The sequence below is a fragment of the Sceloporus occidentalis genome, unplaced genomic scaffold (genome assembly GCF_023333645.1).
Source record: "Sceloporus occidentalis isolate IW3139 unplaced genomic scaffold, rSceOcc1.0.p SCAF_3, whole genome shotgun sequence".
Taxonomy (NCBI): domain Eukaryota; kingdom Metazoa; phylum Chordata; class Lepidosauria; order Squamata; family Phrynosomatidae; genus Sceloporus; species Sceloporus occidentalis.
In genome coordinates, this window is record NW_028316983.1 from 112,711,525 (window position 1) to 112,727,212 (window position 15,688).

Genomic DNA, 15,688 nt, shown 5'->3' on the forward strand with positions numbered 1-15,688 from the left:
TCCTTCCCATGATTTATTCTCACAACAACTCTGGGGGAACCAGTCAAATCTGAGAAAAAGTGCTCAAATGATGGACGATGTATCCACACTGTGGAATTCAACCAGTTTGGCACCACTTTAATTGCCATGACTCTATTTTATACAGAGTTATGGGATTTGTAGTTTGAAGAGCTTTTTGACAAACCAGGCTGAACACCTCTGGTTGTTGTTGTTGTGTGCCTTCATTTCTGAACTTATGGCGACCCTAAAGAAAACCTGTCACAGAGTTTTCTTGGCAAGTTTTGTTCAGAGAGTTTCCCATTGCCTTCCCCTGAGGCTGAGACAGTGTGACTTGCCCAAGGTCACCTGGTGGGCTTCATGCCCATGGAGTGAGGCACCTAAACTATAAATCCCAGGACTCTGTACCATAGAGTCATGGCAGTGAAAGTGGTGAACTCTGCAGTGTGGATTCAGCCTGAATGCCAGGGCTCAGTGAGGAGAAGAAAATGGACCTCCCGGTGGACCCTAGAAGGAGGAGGACCAGGCTTCCCAAAATGGAAGATGTTCGAGGAAAAATATAGAGGACATTTCCCAAAGCAAAGCTCAAAATGCACCAAAAATGTAAATCCAGGCTTCCTCCTCATGCTCAAAATCAGTATTTAGAGAGATCTTGTGGCACCTTTGAGACTGAACTGAAAGAAAAGAAATGGGCAGCAGGAGCTTTCCTAGACTAAAGTCTACTTCCTCATTGAGCTCCCGCAGCCCATTTCTTTCTTTCAATGAATCTCAAAGGGTGCTACTACAAGATCTCCCTCCAGTCCATATGGCGGCATCCGGCCATGGAGGGAGAGATGCAGGCCCAGCTCCATTGGGCCTGGCCTGAGCTAAGAAGAAGAGCCTTGGTCCAGGCCTCAGAGGGAGAGAGGGATCAGCTGGACCTGATCCCCTTCCCCACCGCCACTCCCTTCTCCTTTTGTGTCCTGTCTTTTTAGATTGTAAGCCTGAGGGCAGGGAACCATCTTATTAAAAATAATAATAGTGTAAGCTGCTCTGAGACTGAGTCTTTAGGGCTGAAGGGCAGGGCACAAATACCATAAAGAAGGGAATTCTGGAAACTAGTTTTGTGAGCCATCTAGCCTTCTCTATCAGAAAACTCTGGTGCCACAATAAACTACAGTTTCCAGAATTCCCTAGCACTGAGCCAGGGCAGTTAAAGAGGTCTCAAACTGGTTTATTTCTGCAGTGTGCTTTGGACTTTCCTGCAGCCCACTTCTTTCTTTCAGTGAGTCTGGAAGGTGCTACTACAAGACTTTTCTACATACTGAAAGAAAGAAGTTGGGCAGCAGGAATTTTCAAAGCCTTGAGCCTCCTTTCCTCAGAGGTGCACTTGGGCATCCCTATAAGAGAGGAGGCTGAAATGGAGGACGCGTGGGAAGAAAAGGAGGACATGTGGCTTGGAGGACATGTGGGGGGGTCTCTTCAGCTTTCTTCAGGCAGGGACGTCGCCATGATTTTGGGAAAGTGGGGGGGGGGGGGGGTCCTAGACTAAGTGCCACCATTGGCTTCCAATCCATATCACTAAAAAAAATCATAAACCATAAATCTATATGCCATGATTTACTTTTAATGTTTTTCATGATAACTAGAACCACTGAGGAAAACATATATTTTGTGATTAGATTAGGTTTGGTTGATATTATTTTTAACATTAATTCATGGAAGGGGGGGCACTGCTTCAAGTCTTCTCTTCTGGGTCCCAAAAGGGCGGGAAAGGAAGAAGTCTCCCCCATCCCTTTGGGGCTGCTTCTGCTGGCCTCTCCCTGCCCTCCTCCTCCTCAGGAGCCTTCCTTTCCCCTCCCCTTTTTCCATTCTCTTCTGCCTCTGAGGCCAAAGGGAAGAAGAGGAGGAGGAGGAGGAGGAAGGGGGGGAGCCACCTGGGCGAGGAAGAATGCCTTCCTTCGGGTCCCCTCTTGCGTCAGAAGGGGCGGGGAGCCTTCTCAGATTTGAGTCACCAGGCGGGCCATAAAAGCCCAGGCTGACTCCAGGGAAGCACTAAAGAGGCAGCAGCAGCAGCAGAGGAAAGAGGCACCTTGGCGGAGGAGGAAAAGTGCTTTTGACTCCACCAAGCAAACCCACTGGAAGATGCTGCTCCCCTGCGCCCTCCTCTTCTCGGCCCTCCTGGCTTCCAGCCGAGCAGGTGAGTTAAGCTGGCCTCTGCTGGGTCTCTCTTTCCCTCCTTCTTTTGGGGGGGGGGTCCTCTTTTTCCAGGACCCGTCCTCCATCCTCCTGCCCAAGGAGGACCTCCGTTTGGAGCAAGGCGCCAAAAGAAGCTGAAAACACCCCCATGTTGTTTAATCCATGGATTTGGATTTGTTTGGAGTGTTTTTTCCAGATCTGCCCAGGAGGGGGATCCCCAAGTGTCCTCCATTTGGAGTAGGACTCAGAAGCATGGATTTTACATGTCTATGAGGGTTTTGAGCTCTTGGTTCCTAGCCAGGAGGAATCCCAAAGTGTCCTCCATTTGGAGAAGGGCCATCAGAAGCTAAACAAATGGAAGCCCCAAACACTCCCCTGTTTTTGATCCACTCCTAAATCCATGAATTTCGATTTATATGAGTGTTTTCTAGCCCCTTTTTAAATGATCTGTCCAGGAGGAATCCCAAAGTGTCCTCCATTTGGAGCAGGGTTAAGAAGTAGGAATACACACACATAGTGTGTTTGAGCTGCATCTTAAACCAGCAGGTCAAAGGAACATGCATTTACATTGATAGGAGGGTTTCTTAGGGTTTTTCCTGTGGATCTGTCCTCCCTTTTTCTTGGACGCCCTCCATTTTGAGCATAATAATAATAATAATAATAATTTGTTTTATTTATATACCGCTATTCCAAAGATCAGCATGGCAAGAAAGAGTGCGTTTGCATTTCTACTGGGTGTTTTTAGCCTTGCATTGGGTCCTGTCCTCCATGTTTCCTTGCCTGTCCTCCCTTTTGCAGTGCCTTGTCCTCCATTGCAGTGAGGACCCATCTTTATAACAATAATAATAATAATAATAATAATTTATTTACATTCTGTCTCTCTATCAAAGATAATCGAGGCAACTTACATATTAAAATGTCATACCAAATCCCAACATCCCTCCCCTAAAACAAGAATGAAACAAACATTAAAATAATCCAATTAAGAGCCACAACAATGATAAAATTGTATTGATACGAAGAGCCTGCACCCAGTTAGTCCTGCTGACACTTTGAGTTGAGGGCAAGGTTGACCAGGTGTCCTCCTTTTCCAGGACATGTCCTCCATTCCCCCCTTCTGTTCAGAAGAAATTCCCAAAGGCCCTCCATTCTGAGCTTGGCCGAGAAGCATCCATGTACATTTATAGTCATGCTTGTAGCATTTATTTGGGCATGCCCTACAATTTAAGTACATTTGCAGCGCATTGTCCTCCTTTGGTTTGAGGACATCTGGTCACCCTGGTTTAGGGGAACCCACTAGGCTAAGCCTAGGATTTCACTGATATCCCTTTCAAAAAACCTTCTACTCTTTCTCTTTCTGGTGTTCCTGGGAGCGCCATCTATAAATATCAAAGTATAGCAAACATATGTGTTCCGAAAGTCTGTTGCAACTCAGGGATGACAGGCAGCTGTCTGTAAAAGCCATTTGAAGGAGTTGGCCAGGTTGGTTGCAAGAATGCAGCGGAGGTGGGGAAAGTTACTCCTAGAGCAATCTCCTGAACTAGTTTGCTCAGAAGTAAAACTCATTAAGTTCAGTCTTCGGAAGTCCGCTTGGGTCCACACAACCTGAAAGGTTGTTGGTGTTGTGTCTAATTTATTGAATGAGTGGGTTAATTGTTGTGTCATCTCTCTCGGTTTGGTATTGAGAAAGCAGGAGTTTGCTTTCCTAAACATGTTAAATATAGTCATTTAAATGTTTTTATGCCACTTGTTAGGGTCAAACAGCCCCAAGCGGGCGATTTGCAACATAACATCGTAAAATACTTTACAATGCGATACAAAACTTAACCATAACACGACATTAAAAAGAGCTGCATCTTAAACCTGCAATAAAAAAATGGCAAAAATCATAATCAACGCTTGGGTTTAGATTTTCTGTGACCCAAAGATTTCAGGAATGAAAGGTTGCTACATCTTTTATTCTTTTAAAATATGATGTGGAGATTTTAGAGGAAAATGAAATATGCACAAAATTTACTGAAACAAGAACATACCGTACTGCTTTTAGAAAATCAAATACATCCGTTATATCCTAGCACATACATTTTATAATGTTGGGCACCATGTTGTTTAAATACTTGGTAAGCCGGATTTTGGAGTAAAAACAGTCTTGCATTAAAGAATCCTATGCATGTGAAGCTGAAGGCTTTCACAGCTGGCATCCATAGTTTTTTGTGGGTTTTTCAGGCTATGTGGTCTGAAATAAACTCTTCCAGAACATGGCCACATAGCCCAAAAACCCCACAAAAACAATCCTATGCATGTTTATTCAGAAGTAAGGCACATCATGTCTAGTAGATGATCCTCTCAGGTAATGGGCACAGGATTATAGAATCAAAGATATAAGTACTCTAGTTTTCTACAAGTAAAACCAAATGTATCCAACAATAGTTGCTGCACCTTTTCCTACTTGAGCACATCTGTTTTGCTTAAGGCACTGGTTGAAGTAATGTTTGTAGGTTTCCACAGGACTCCAAAGTTCCCTCCTTAAATCACATTTCTCAATTTCTTTTCAGATAACCCTTGCTGTTCTAATCCATGCTTCAACAGAGGAGTGTGCATGACAACAGGTTTTGACACATATGAATGTGACTGTACACGAACTGGATATTACGGGGAAAACTGCACTACACGTATGTATTTTTTGAAACATTATACTTCTATAGTATTATTTAAGATGGGGTGACAAAGTGTAGCCCACAGGCTGCATGCAGTCCTTGGGATCCCTATGTGTGGGCTGCAGAAACCCCAGAAGCTCTTCAAAGACCCCAGTTCCCCAAAAAATATATTTGAGGGGCTGTTTGGGGGCAATTTGTTGCCCCTAAACTACCCGAAAGCTCCCCAAACTGCCTAAAAAGGCAACAGCTTGCTCCTGTATCCCCACCCACTCCCCCACCCAGCCTAAACTTTCTCAAAATAGACCAAACAAATTGGCCCCGAATGAGCCAAAATGGTGACCAAAAGTGACCCCATGGTACTTTAGGTGCAGTGAAAATGTTCTGTTGAAGCCCACCAGGAGTGCACAGGAAAGAAAGATAGCCCTTGCTCCATTTATATTTGCCCATCCCTGATTTAAGAGAAGGGTCACAACTTCCCAAATTGGATCCTTGACATTTCTTGGTACTTGCTGGAAAGTGCCCTCTATGAAGTTCTGGAGGATGACTATAAGTGAATATTATACACCCATAGACCACTAGTGATTTGTGTAAAGTTCATGAAATTGTCAAGTACCTCTATCGTTAGCTGAACACTTGTCCCTTTTTCAAGAACTTTTTTAGCCCAGATCAGCTTAAAGCTTAATATAGCACTGTTTTAACTGTGATAATAATGCTGATGCAGAAGAAGGGAAATACTAGTGATGCTCTGAGAGTGTCGGCAATCTTCAAGAGGTGTGTGTGTGTGTGTCAAAGATCCAACTAGAGAATAAATGGTATAGTAAGGGAGAAAATCACATGATCCTCTCAATATTGTTGGATGAGCTACAATCTAGAATCTACAACACTATATAAATAATAATAATAATAATAATAATAATAATAATAATAATAATAGGCTACATGATACCCACCCACCCACCCACCCACCCCGGGTATAGATGATACTGAGCTAGAAGGTCCGATGGCTTGACTTGGTATAAGACAACTTACTATATTTCCCATTTTAAAAGACTGAACATTATCTTATTTCTGAACCTTTAATACAGCTGAATTTTTGACCTGGATAAGACTGACACTGAAACCTACTCCTGACACAGTCCACTACATACTCACTCATTTCAAAGGTGTCTGGAATATCATCAACAACATTCCGTTCCTTCACAGAACCATCATGAGATACATACTGATGTGTAAGTTTCTCCAGCTCTCATGCTACTGTTACAGTATAATCATATACTTGTCTGCTCCCAAGTAAGTCCCCCTAAGTTCTGTGAGGCTCACTTCCAAGTAGGTGGATATAAGATTGCAGCCTTAAACCGAGTCAATATTTATCCAAACACATTGAAGAATTATTTGTTGGCGTTCTAATAGCTTCAGTATGGCACATCAGTCATGCTATCTCCCCATTCACTGCTGTTATCCACTGGGCCTTTAGTAAACATAGTTCCCTCAATTCAGATTGGACAGCAAAAAGTCTTTGAATGGGGTTGGGGATAGAAAAAAAACTGGAAGCTGTTGAACTATGGGTCTGTGAGTAGCCATACTCGCTCAGAGATACTGGAAAATATCGTCCAAAAATAACTTCTTCCAAGCTCTGGAAAAAGACATAGAGAAACTGAAAAATGGGAGGGGGATGGGGTCTCCAATTCAGACTGAAGGAACTGCAATGCCACTAAACATACAACATGCTGTCTTCTTTTAGATAGTTATATTGTATGGTCACATAGTATGTTATACTGGAAAATATTTGTACTGATATATTAGGAGTATTCATATATTCAATTGCTTGGTCCCAAATCATTTAGCATTAATGTAATGCTTTCCTTCCTTCCTTTCTTTTTTTAGCAAGATCCCACTTAATAGAGAGTCCACCAACGTATAATGGCCACTATGGTTACAAAAGCTGGGAAGCGTATTCAAACCTTTCATATTACACCCGAGCTCTTCCACCAGTGGAACCCAACTGTCCCACACCGATGGGTGTGAAAGGTAAATATGAAAGCAAAACTCTGCATGCAGATACATGGAAGAGGCTTATTTGAGCCCACACATATCCAGGAGGTTCTATTGTAGAGCCTTCGTCTCTCTATTTATCTCTCTCTCACACACACACATGTACACAGACCTATATGTATATTGATTGATAGATGGTGATGGCAAAGCAAGCAGACATGGCTTTTCTTTTCCTCCCGATGCTCTTGTTAATCACATCACTGAATGCAGAAACAGAACTGAAATGAAACAGAATTCTTTTGAAGGAAGACTCAATTATTAAAACAGACATCATTTCTGATTAAAAGCTTTGCCTTTTTGGTTCTTCAAAAAAAACAGTGTGGGGGAGGAATCAGGTTGCATGTAATGGCTATAAATCAGCCAACAAAATGTGTATCTTGGCAACTAAGTTATTTTAAATCAAAAGAGGAGAACTATATCCAGTATGATACAGTATCATTATTAAGCCAAACTATACTCTGCAAAGGAGTTAAAGTCAACACTGTATATTATACTGTTCTAGTGCTATTTCTTTCTTCAGTAAATTTATTTGACTTAAAACCCAAATGTTGGAAACTGCAGTTTGTTACCATCACCCAAAAGTACTAAGAAAATAAATGAATGCTTTAAATTTCAGGAAAGAAAGAGCTTCCAGATTCCCAAGTCATTGTGGAGAAATTTCTCATGAGGAGAAAGTTTATACCAGACCCTCAAGGCACAAATGTCATGTTCACATTCTTTGCTCAGCACTTCACTCACCAGTATTTCAAGACGGATCACCACAAAGGGCCAGAGTTCACAAAAGGCCTTGGGCATGGGGTAAGATGACTGACACTATGACTTGGCTTTACCACACATAGCAAGCAAAGTTTTGTCAGCTCCTGTGGTGGGAGAGAAAGACGGGGAGCCTGCCCTGCCTGGGGAATTTGCTATATAATGTCCCTATTGCTGCTTTTATGCAAAGACCCTGTTATTCTGCTGCCAATGTGAATAAGGGTTATATGTCTTCATTAGGTCAATCTCTGAACACTTCACACTCATTTCTTTTCCCACTCAGTTTATATAATGTCATAGCTACTTAAATTTGTATGTTTCACCCCCCAAAAGGCACCTCTGTTGTAAATTTGTTTTAATAACATGTCACATCTTAACATGACATACGGTAATAAATCAGGGATGGAGGCGTAATGCCATTCCAACACTTGTGGTTAGAAAGGGCTCTTTTCTTTGAAGGTATATTTTAGAATACAGTTAGTGCCTGACCTTTTTATTTTCAGAATCTCAGGTGGATAAAAGCTCCAAAGAGCTTTGATCTCCAAATTTTACAGGAATATACTTTTGCTACTTTTTCTTTATTTTTGATTCCATTAAAAATAACCATTTTTACTATGACAATTTCAATCTACATTTTATGTAGACATTCATACTCCTTTATTATTTCAACAGGTTGATCTGAGTCACATTTATGGAGAGACTTTAGACAGACAGATGAAACTGAGACTGCTTAAGGATGGAAAGCTCAAATTTCAGGTGGGTTTTGACTCCCTTGGAGAAAGGGTCATCATTTTTCCTTGAAGTACATGTACTTGAATACTTTGATCTCCTGTATCAGAAGTACTGATATGTGCTATGGGAAACACGAGACAGAGGATGTAGTTACACTCTTGCTCTGTTTTGGGCTTCACCACTGATTGATTACTATGGGGACAGAATGTTGGACTAAATTGATCCAGCATGACTCTTTGGTCTGATGCAGCAGGACTCCTCTTATGTTCAGGACTCTTCTTATGTTCTTCATGTTTCTTGTGGTGAAGTGAAGTCCTGTAAGCATAGATTATTTTTTGTAAAAGCATCGGGCCCTCTGTTTATCAAGAAGAGCTGCAAAATTGTAGGAAATGTCCATCAAGCTCACAATCCCAACAGAAATGGAAATGTACTTGAAAATAATTGAAACTGATAAGTTTAAGCACACTAATTTTTCAGTGGATCATATGACCCAAATGCATTGCAATTCTTAATTTGTTGTTTTTAATTACAGATGATTGATGGAGAGATGTATCCACCTACAGTGAAAGACACTGAGGCAGAAATGATCTATCCACCCCATATCCCTGAGCACCTCAGATTTTCTGTAGGGCAAGAGGTCTTTGGTTTGGTTCCAGGACTGATGATGTATGCCACATTATGGCTCCGAGAACACAACCGGGTGTGTGACATTCTTAAAGGAGAGCATCCAGAATGGGATGATGAGCAACTGTTCCAAACCACCAGGCTGATCTTGATAGGTAATTTTGACCAATGTTAAGTGCTGACATGCATAAATTATTTCATGAAATATTGTAATGATTGGCTTTTGAATGTTGGACTGTGACTCTGGATGCTGAAAAAGACAATACATCTCTCTTGTGCCCTGCCTCTGAGTTTCTGAGTGGCATTTAGTTGGCCCCTTTGGGAAATGTACTGCTAGTTGTATATTTGGTCTATTCTGGAGCTGATCCAACAATGTTATTTTTATATCTTTAAATGTTGTTAGGATTTTAACTGATGACATAAGATTTCTCAGATTAAGTTTTCCATTGTTGGATTGTTGGATTATTAGGATTAAGCACTTCTTGTTGATTAGAAAACGAAATAGAAAATAACTATGTGGTTCTTTTTTAAAAAAAACAACAGGAGAGACCATCAAGATTGTGATTGAAGATTACGTTCAGCATTTAAGTGGCTACCACTTCAAACTGAAGTTTGATCCAGAGCTGCTCTTCAACCAACGATTCCAGTATCAGAACAGAATAGCAGCAGAATTCAACACGCTCTACCACTGGCATCCCCTTCTACCAGATACTTTTCAAATTCAGGAACAAGAATATACTTTCCAGCAGTTCATCTACAACAATTCCATAATGTTGGACCATGGCCTTTCCCACATGGTGCAGTCTTTCTCCAAGCAACAGGCTGGAAGGGTAAGATGCGTTTTCTCAGTTGCAATTAGAAACTGTGTGTCCTCTTTCTTAAGTAACTGGGACACAACAGTCCTCCTTCTGTAGCTGAGCATTTTTTTTTAACACTGACAGGATAGTCATAGTCTGAATGTCTTCTCTTGATTGGCTTTCCAAACATTTTTTGGTTGGTTGGTTCTGTTCTTTGCTTTAAAAGAACACTAGTTATAGAGATATTTTGTACAAATGGTAGAAATATAGATAGTTGGGGCGGAGGAGAAAGAGTACCTGTTGTCTCATTCTTACACTGGGGATTAAAAAATTCAAGTAATTTTTAGAGAGATTTCTTCACATTATAGTGCTCTGTGCAGCTCAGTTTTCATTCTTCCTATTTCTCCATTTCCTTTCCAACAGGTAGCCGGGGGTCGGAATGTCCCAGCTGCGGTGCTGAAAGTAGCTAAAGCCTCCATTGATCAAAGCAGGCAAATGAGATACAAATCCCTGAATGAATACCGCAAGCACTTTCTCCTGAAACCTTTTCAGTCATTTGAAGAGCTTACAGGTAAGATGGATTCCTCTACGCAGTATGAAAGAGAAACTTGTGGCCATGAAAGAAATTACACTTGCACGTAGATGGTCATAAGTCAAAGCCGTTCTCCAATTAAGAGTTTGCAAGTAGCTGATATAGCAAGGGCTCTGAAGAACAAGAAGGATCATGAGGAACAACTATCAGTCAGAATAGCCAGCATAAAAATGGATGTTCCAATAGCTTTGGTGAGGTTACTATTCAGTCAATACTGTGTTTGATCCAAAAATGCCACCAAGATTGTCCAAAAAAAAGTAGGTATAAAAAAACTATAAAATATATGCACATACACACACCATTTCTGACTAATGAAAAGGAGTAATATATGATTTGTTTTTAAAAGAAAGAAAGAAAAGGTTTTTCCATTCGGAAGACTTTCTGGATGGCACTTTCTCTAGAAAGCAAGGACTTTAACCACTGATGCAATGTGCATGGCTCTATACCCTTTGCATTTTGTAGTCACACTCAAAATTGATTGGGCGGTATATAAATAAATCCTATTATTATTAAAGGAGAAAACAAGTACGTGCTAAAGGATCAAACCAAGAGCTGTGGCTTCATTGCCAAGTGAAGAGCTTTTTGTTACACAAGTAGGGAGACAGTGTCTTCTATGACAAGATGCCACAACATAGGGCCTATGACCTAAACATCCTAAAGGCAGCAGATCCCATCTGATCTTGGAAGCTAAGCACAGTCAGCTCTGGTTCTTGAACTGGAAAATACCAGGTCCTGTAGGCTCTATTTTAGAGGAAGAAATTGGCAAAACCACCTCAGAGTATTGCTGGCCTCAGAAAACGCTATGAAATTTATGTGGTTGCCATAAGTAGACAGGTGACTTGAAAACATATACACACACATAGAGGCCCTACAAAGATGTCTGTAGGGTTGCACTTTATTTGGTTGTTCTTCTTTTGACTCTACTGTGATGTAATCTTCACAGTTTGCTAGATTCAGTGTCTTCCTTGTCCTGGTCTTTCCCACCCTTCCATAGCAGTAGCAACACCAGCATAACCAGAGTTAGTCAGTCTCTCTCTCTCTCTGCAGCCAACTTGATCAACTTCTGTACAGGACATCTCTTTTTCCCCCAAAAAAAATGAATTAGAGAAGAAACATCTAATGATTTTAAAGCTTATAAAAACTAGGGCACTGGAAAAAAATAGATTTGGGCGGGGTGGGGTGGGGTGGGGTGGATTGAAATATAGATCTGAGAATTCTCTGATGAGCATAGCCATTTGGCAATATTGGTAGAAACATGCTGGATATTGTAGTCCAGTTTTTGCCCTCCATACTCTGGTAAAAGACTAGACAAAATTTCCAGAGTATTGGAGATTTCCTGGTTATAACTGTATGTCTATTTGTTACAGGAGAGAAAGAAATGGCTGCAGAACTCAAAGAGCTCTATGGTGATATTGATGCAATGGAGCTATATCCAGCTCTTCTTGTAGAAAAACCACGTCCTGGAGCCATTTTTGGCGAGACCATGATAGAACTTGGGGCACCATTCTCCTTGAAAGGCCTCATGGGAAATGTAATCTGCTCACCTGAGTACTGGAAGCCAAGCACTTTTGGGGGCAAAGTGGGCTTTGACATTGTGAACACAGCCTCCCTCCAAAGCCTCATCTGCAATAATGTGGCAGGTTGTCCTCTCACAGCCTTCCATGTGCTGAACCCAGAAACAGCAGCAATGAGCAATATCAGCACCTCCAGCACGTCAATAGAGGAGATCAACCCCGCAGTACTACTAAAAGAGCGGTCTGCAGAACTATAGGGAACAGCTGTTTATGGTTTTCTATTTATTAATTTATTTATGTAATTATCTATATTATTATTGTTATTATTATTATTTATACATCAGTCTACATACCAGGAATTTTTGTGCCTTGGTATCTAACCTAGGATGCCCAACTTAAAGGGAAGTTCTGCTCGTTTTTGCAGGACAGAATTCCTTGTGGGGGTTTTTTTAACGTATTGTCTTCTGTACCAGAAAAATGTATTCCAAAATGGATAAAAGACACTAAGATTGCTGCTTAAACTTGAATGCAAGCAACAGCTCTGTGGTGTTTCAAAACTTGATAGTCTGTTAGGGAGCCAGGTTTATGCCAGTAACACAAAGCCTTTCTGTTCTTGCACATACTATGCACAGAAAAAGAATACAACCCTCCAAATGTTGTCAAACTGCAGTTCCCAGAAGGAATAAATGCTGGGAGTTGCAGTAAAGCAGCATCTGCAAGGCATGTCAATTTCCACCCTTGCATTACAGATACTAGCAAATGAAGGGGGGAGCATATTTAAAACCAAGCCAAAGCTGATGCAATTTTAAAGCACTTATTCACAGGAAATGTGATAGGATACAAAAATATTTAAACTCAGATCTGTTAACTGGTATAAAGTCAGGAAATGGAAGACTAATGTTCACTACCTCTCTCATATGGTACACAATTAGATTTTGAAAATGCACTCATCTTCATATGTAATACAAATGTGTATTTAACTTTGCAAGTCAGAAAATAATCTCATCCCTGTTGGATATGTTTGTCCCATGACTTTAGAGGATACAAAACCACTGGAACTGTTCCTGTGCAATTATTGTTTAAATGTAAGAAGAGATAGTACTCCTGCAGAGACATGATACCTTTTGCAGGTATCTGAGGATTACCTGATTCCCACCCCTGAAATAAACAAACGTACTTCTTGGGATGTGAAAATCTTCCACTATCTCTTGCTGTGGTGATGGATTTTTTTTTAATCCCACGAGGGAATTTCTCTGGGGTTGGTGGGTGCATGTATGTTTAAAATAGTTTGCATTTTTGAATGCATCTCCTCATTTACTTGGAAGCATTTTTCAAATGTACATGTGGTATTGTACACATTTATTCTTCAGTTAAATCTAAGGCAAGATGTACTTTGCCCAACTGCCCATTTTGGGAGATGGACAGCAAATATGCAAACCAAGCAAATTTATTTCCTGTCCATAATTGTCTCTGCAGAATCTGGGGGTGGGGGAAGACCATATAGAGTAGCACTAAAATCATTTGCCACTAAAATCATTTGCCACTAACTGCCATTTTAAGTCTCTGTTGACAAAATGTTCGTCATTTTCTCAACTGTAAATTGCCTTCGTTTGAAACCGCCACAGAGGAAGTGGCAAATTACTTGCTGCTTCCTTGTTTTTTCTTGTGTAACATGCATAGTGGGGCTGTGTATTTTTCCCTTAAGTAAGAAGATTGTATCCTAGATGCAATCTTAGCCTTAGAAGAGCTATTGAATTTCATCATGACTTGATACTTTATTATCCTTTTAACAGAGCACTTTAGAGAAAAAGAGAAATAGGTCATTTCAATTTTAGCATTTTAATACTGTGATGGGATATTGAGGGCATCAGGTTGAGGAAGACTTGAGGCAGATCATAGTTTCTCTAGTTGACTTGTAACTTTAAAAATGACAGTGTCTTCCTTTAATTGGTGGGGGGGGGGGGGGTGTTTCATACAGTTTGACAAAAGTGTGAAGACTAGTGTACTGAAACCAGTATGCCACTCACTAGCAAACCTAGTCCTTGTAATTTATTGTAAAGATTCTTCATAGTCCAAAGAATTAAAGAGTCAGATAATATAGGTGGAAAACAAAGATTCTGTAGCCAAGGTGATTTGAGCAATGGCTGCTGTCACCCAAATCCTCTACAGAGAAAACCCCATAGGTATACTTGGCAGTGCCCTTGTAGATCTTGCACAGGAGAAGTTCCAGTGGGATGTGCCCAAAGACTAAGACAACAGAGGGTCTGTTCTGATAACCATGTTTGGTTCAAGCTGGTGATCCTACAATGTAGATTTGTAACATTTCTTCATTGATTTCTCACCCTCACCCACCTTCCTTGGGCACTAAGGCAACCTTCCTGACTTTGGCATTTACTTATACTTTCACAATCTCTCCTCCCATTTTCCCATCCTAGTTAGTATCTCATTTTGTCTTTTTTATAATGAGATCATGAATCTCTGGGAAGGCAGGGCCTCTCCTTACATTTTTATTTTGTAAAGAAACAAAAATGAAATAAAAATGGTAAGCAATGTAAAATGTTGGGTGCTAATTAGTGATAGTACACTGTATCATGCCAATCAACGAAACATGTCTTCCTCACTGTTGTGTTCAATGTACATACAGCAAGCAAATGTTTCTATATTGTAAGAAAGTGTAATATTTATCTCAGCCTGCTGGTCTAGGTTGAGTGTCTGGATTATTGCGATGGATGCAGAGGGTAATAGTTAAGTTTGTTGTGACCTCAATCCAGAGAAAGTTGGTCACTGGTTATCTCACTGATTTCACTGGAATTCAAACATATTTATATAAATTATTTTTGACCCCCTTCAGCCAAAAAAGCTCCAGAAGGCAGCTTCAAATTAGAAGGAAGGTGTTCCCTATCTATAGACACAGTCTAAAAGAAGTTCCAAGAATATTGGGAGGATTGTGGGAGAGAGGGAGAAACTCAGGCACTACATGGACTAACTCTCTCTGGATTGTGGCCTTTATTTATAATGAGTAATATAATTTTAATATCTATTTTTTACATTCCATGATGTATAAAATGCTAAGGTTGTTGTAAAACAATAAATTATGTTGTAAAAGAATAAATTATTTAAAACCAAGTGTTTGGTGTGAGCTACATTTTTTGGACATTTTATTGTTTCCTTAAGAACTTCAACCATGAGACCAGTGAAGAGTATCTGTCATCGAAGGCAGGCTGGTCTTGAGGAAACCAGTCCTAATACCTGGCTTAAGACAGGACTGCTGTTGATTCTTTTTTATGCCTTGATTTATCCATGCCTCCAGCCACAACTTCATCTAAACAATATAAATAATGCACTTTGACACCACTTTAACTGCCATAGCTCTATCCTACAGAATCCTGGAAATTGTATTCTTTGAGGCACCAGCATTATTTGGCAGAGAAGACCTTGTAGAACTATAAGTCCCAAGGTTCTATAAAATGGAGCTGCAGCACTTGATAGTGTCAGTCTACATTGTTTTACAGTGAAGATGTACATCAAGTTCCAAGAATGCTGGACTTTCTTGTCTCCTTTTCCTTCTACCCCCACAGTGCCACAACTGCTGTTATTCGTTTGTCTCTGAATCTCCCTATCCATTATGTATGTGTGCCTCCAGATTGCCTGCCAACATACAGCAACTCTTTGAATTTCTTAGGGTTTTCTTCTGCATCCATTACCAAGAATGAAGGGAAGCCCATACAGTCAGCCTAGAGATAGTAGTGGGCCAGGGCAGTCATACATATATTCATTTGTTCAGTTAAGGAA

The 15,688-nt window shown here is 40.6% G+C and overlaps 1 protein-coding gene across 1 annotated transcript; it reads left to right on the plus strand.

Annotated features, from left to right (window-relative positions):
- The first annotated feature begins 2,079 nt into the window (after positions 1 to 2,079).
- PTGS2 (prostaglandin-endoperoxide synthase 2) lies at positions 2,080 to 15,022 on the plus strand. Its single transcript, XM_089515813.1, has 10 exons — positions 2,080 to 2,176; positions 4,731 to 4,847; positions 5,918 to 6,061; positions 6,717 to 6,860; positions 7,501 to 7,682; positions 8,310 to 8,393; positions 8,902 to 9,148; positions 9,537 to 9,823; positions 10,214 to 10,361; positions 11,750 to 15,022. The coding sequence occupies exons 1-10, from the start codon at positions 2,122 to 2,124 to the stop codon at positions 12,151 to 12,153; spliced, it is 1,812 nt and encodes a 603-aa protein (XP_089371939.1). The 5' UTR covers positions 2,080 to 2,121; the 3' UTR covers positions 12,154 to 15,022.
- Positions 15,023 to 15,688: the final 666 nt, after the last annotated feature.

Coding starts and splice junctions, on each gene's coding strand:
- PTGS2 (XM_089515813.1), top strand. CDS start 2,122: ATGCTGCTCCCCTGCGCCCTCCTCTTCTCGGCCCTCCTGGCTTCCAGC. Junction 2,177..4,730: donor CCTGGCTTCCAGCCGAGCAG/GTGAGTTAAGCT, acceptor ATTTCTTTTCAG/ATAACCCTTGCTGTTCTAAT. Junction 7,683..8,309: donor CAAAAGGCCTTGGGCATGGG/GTAAGATGACTG, acceptor TTATTTCAACAG/GTTGATCTGAGTCACATTTA.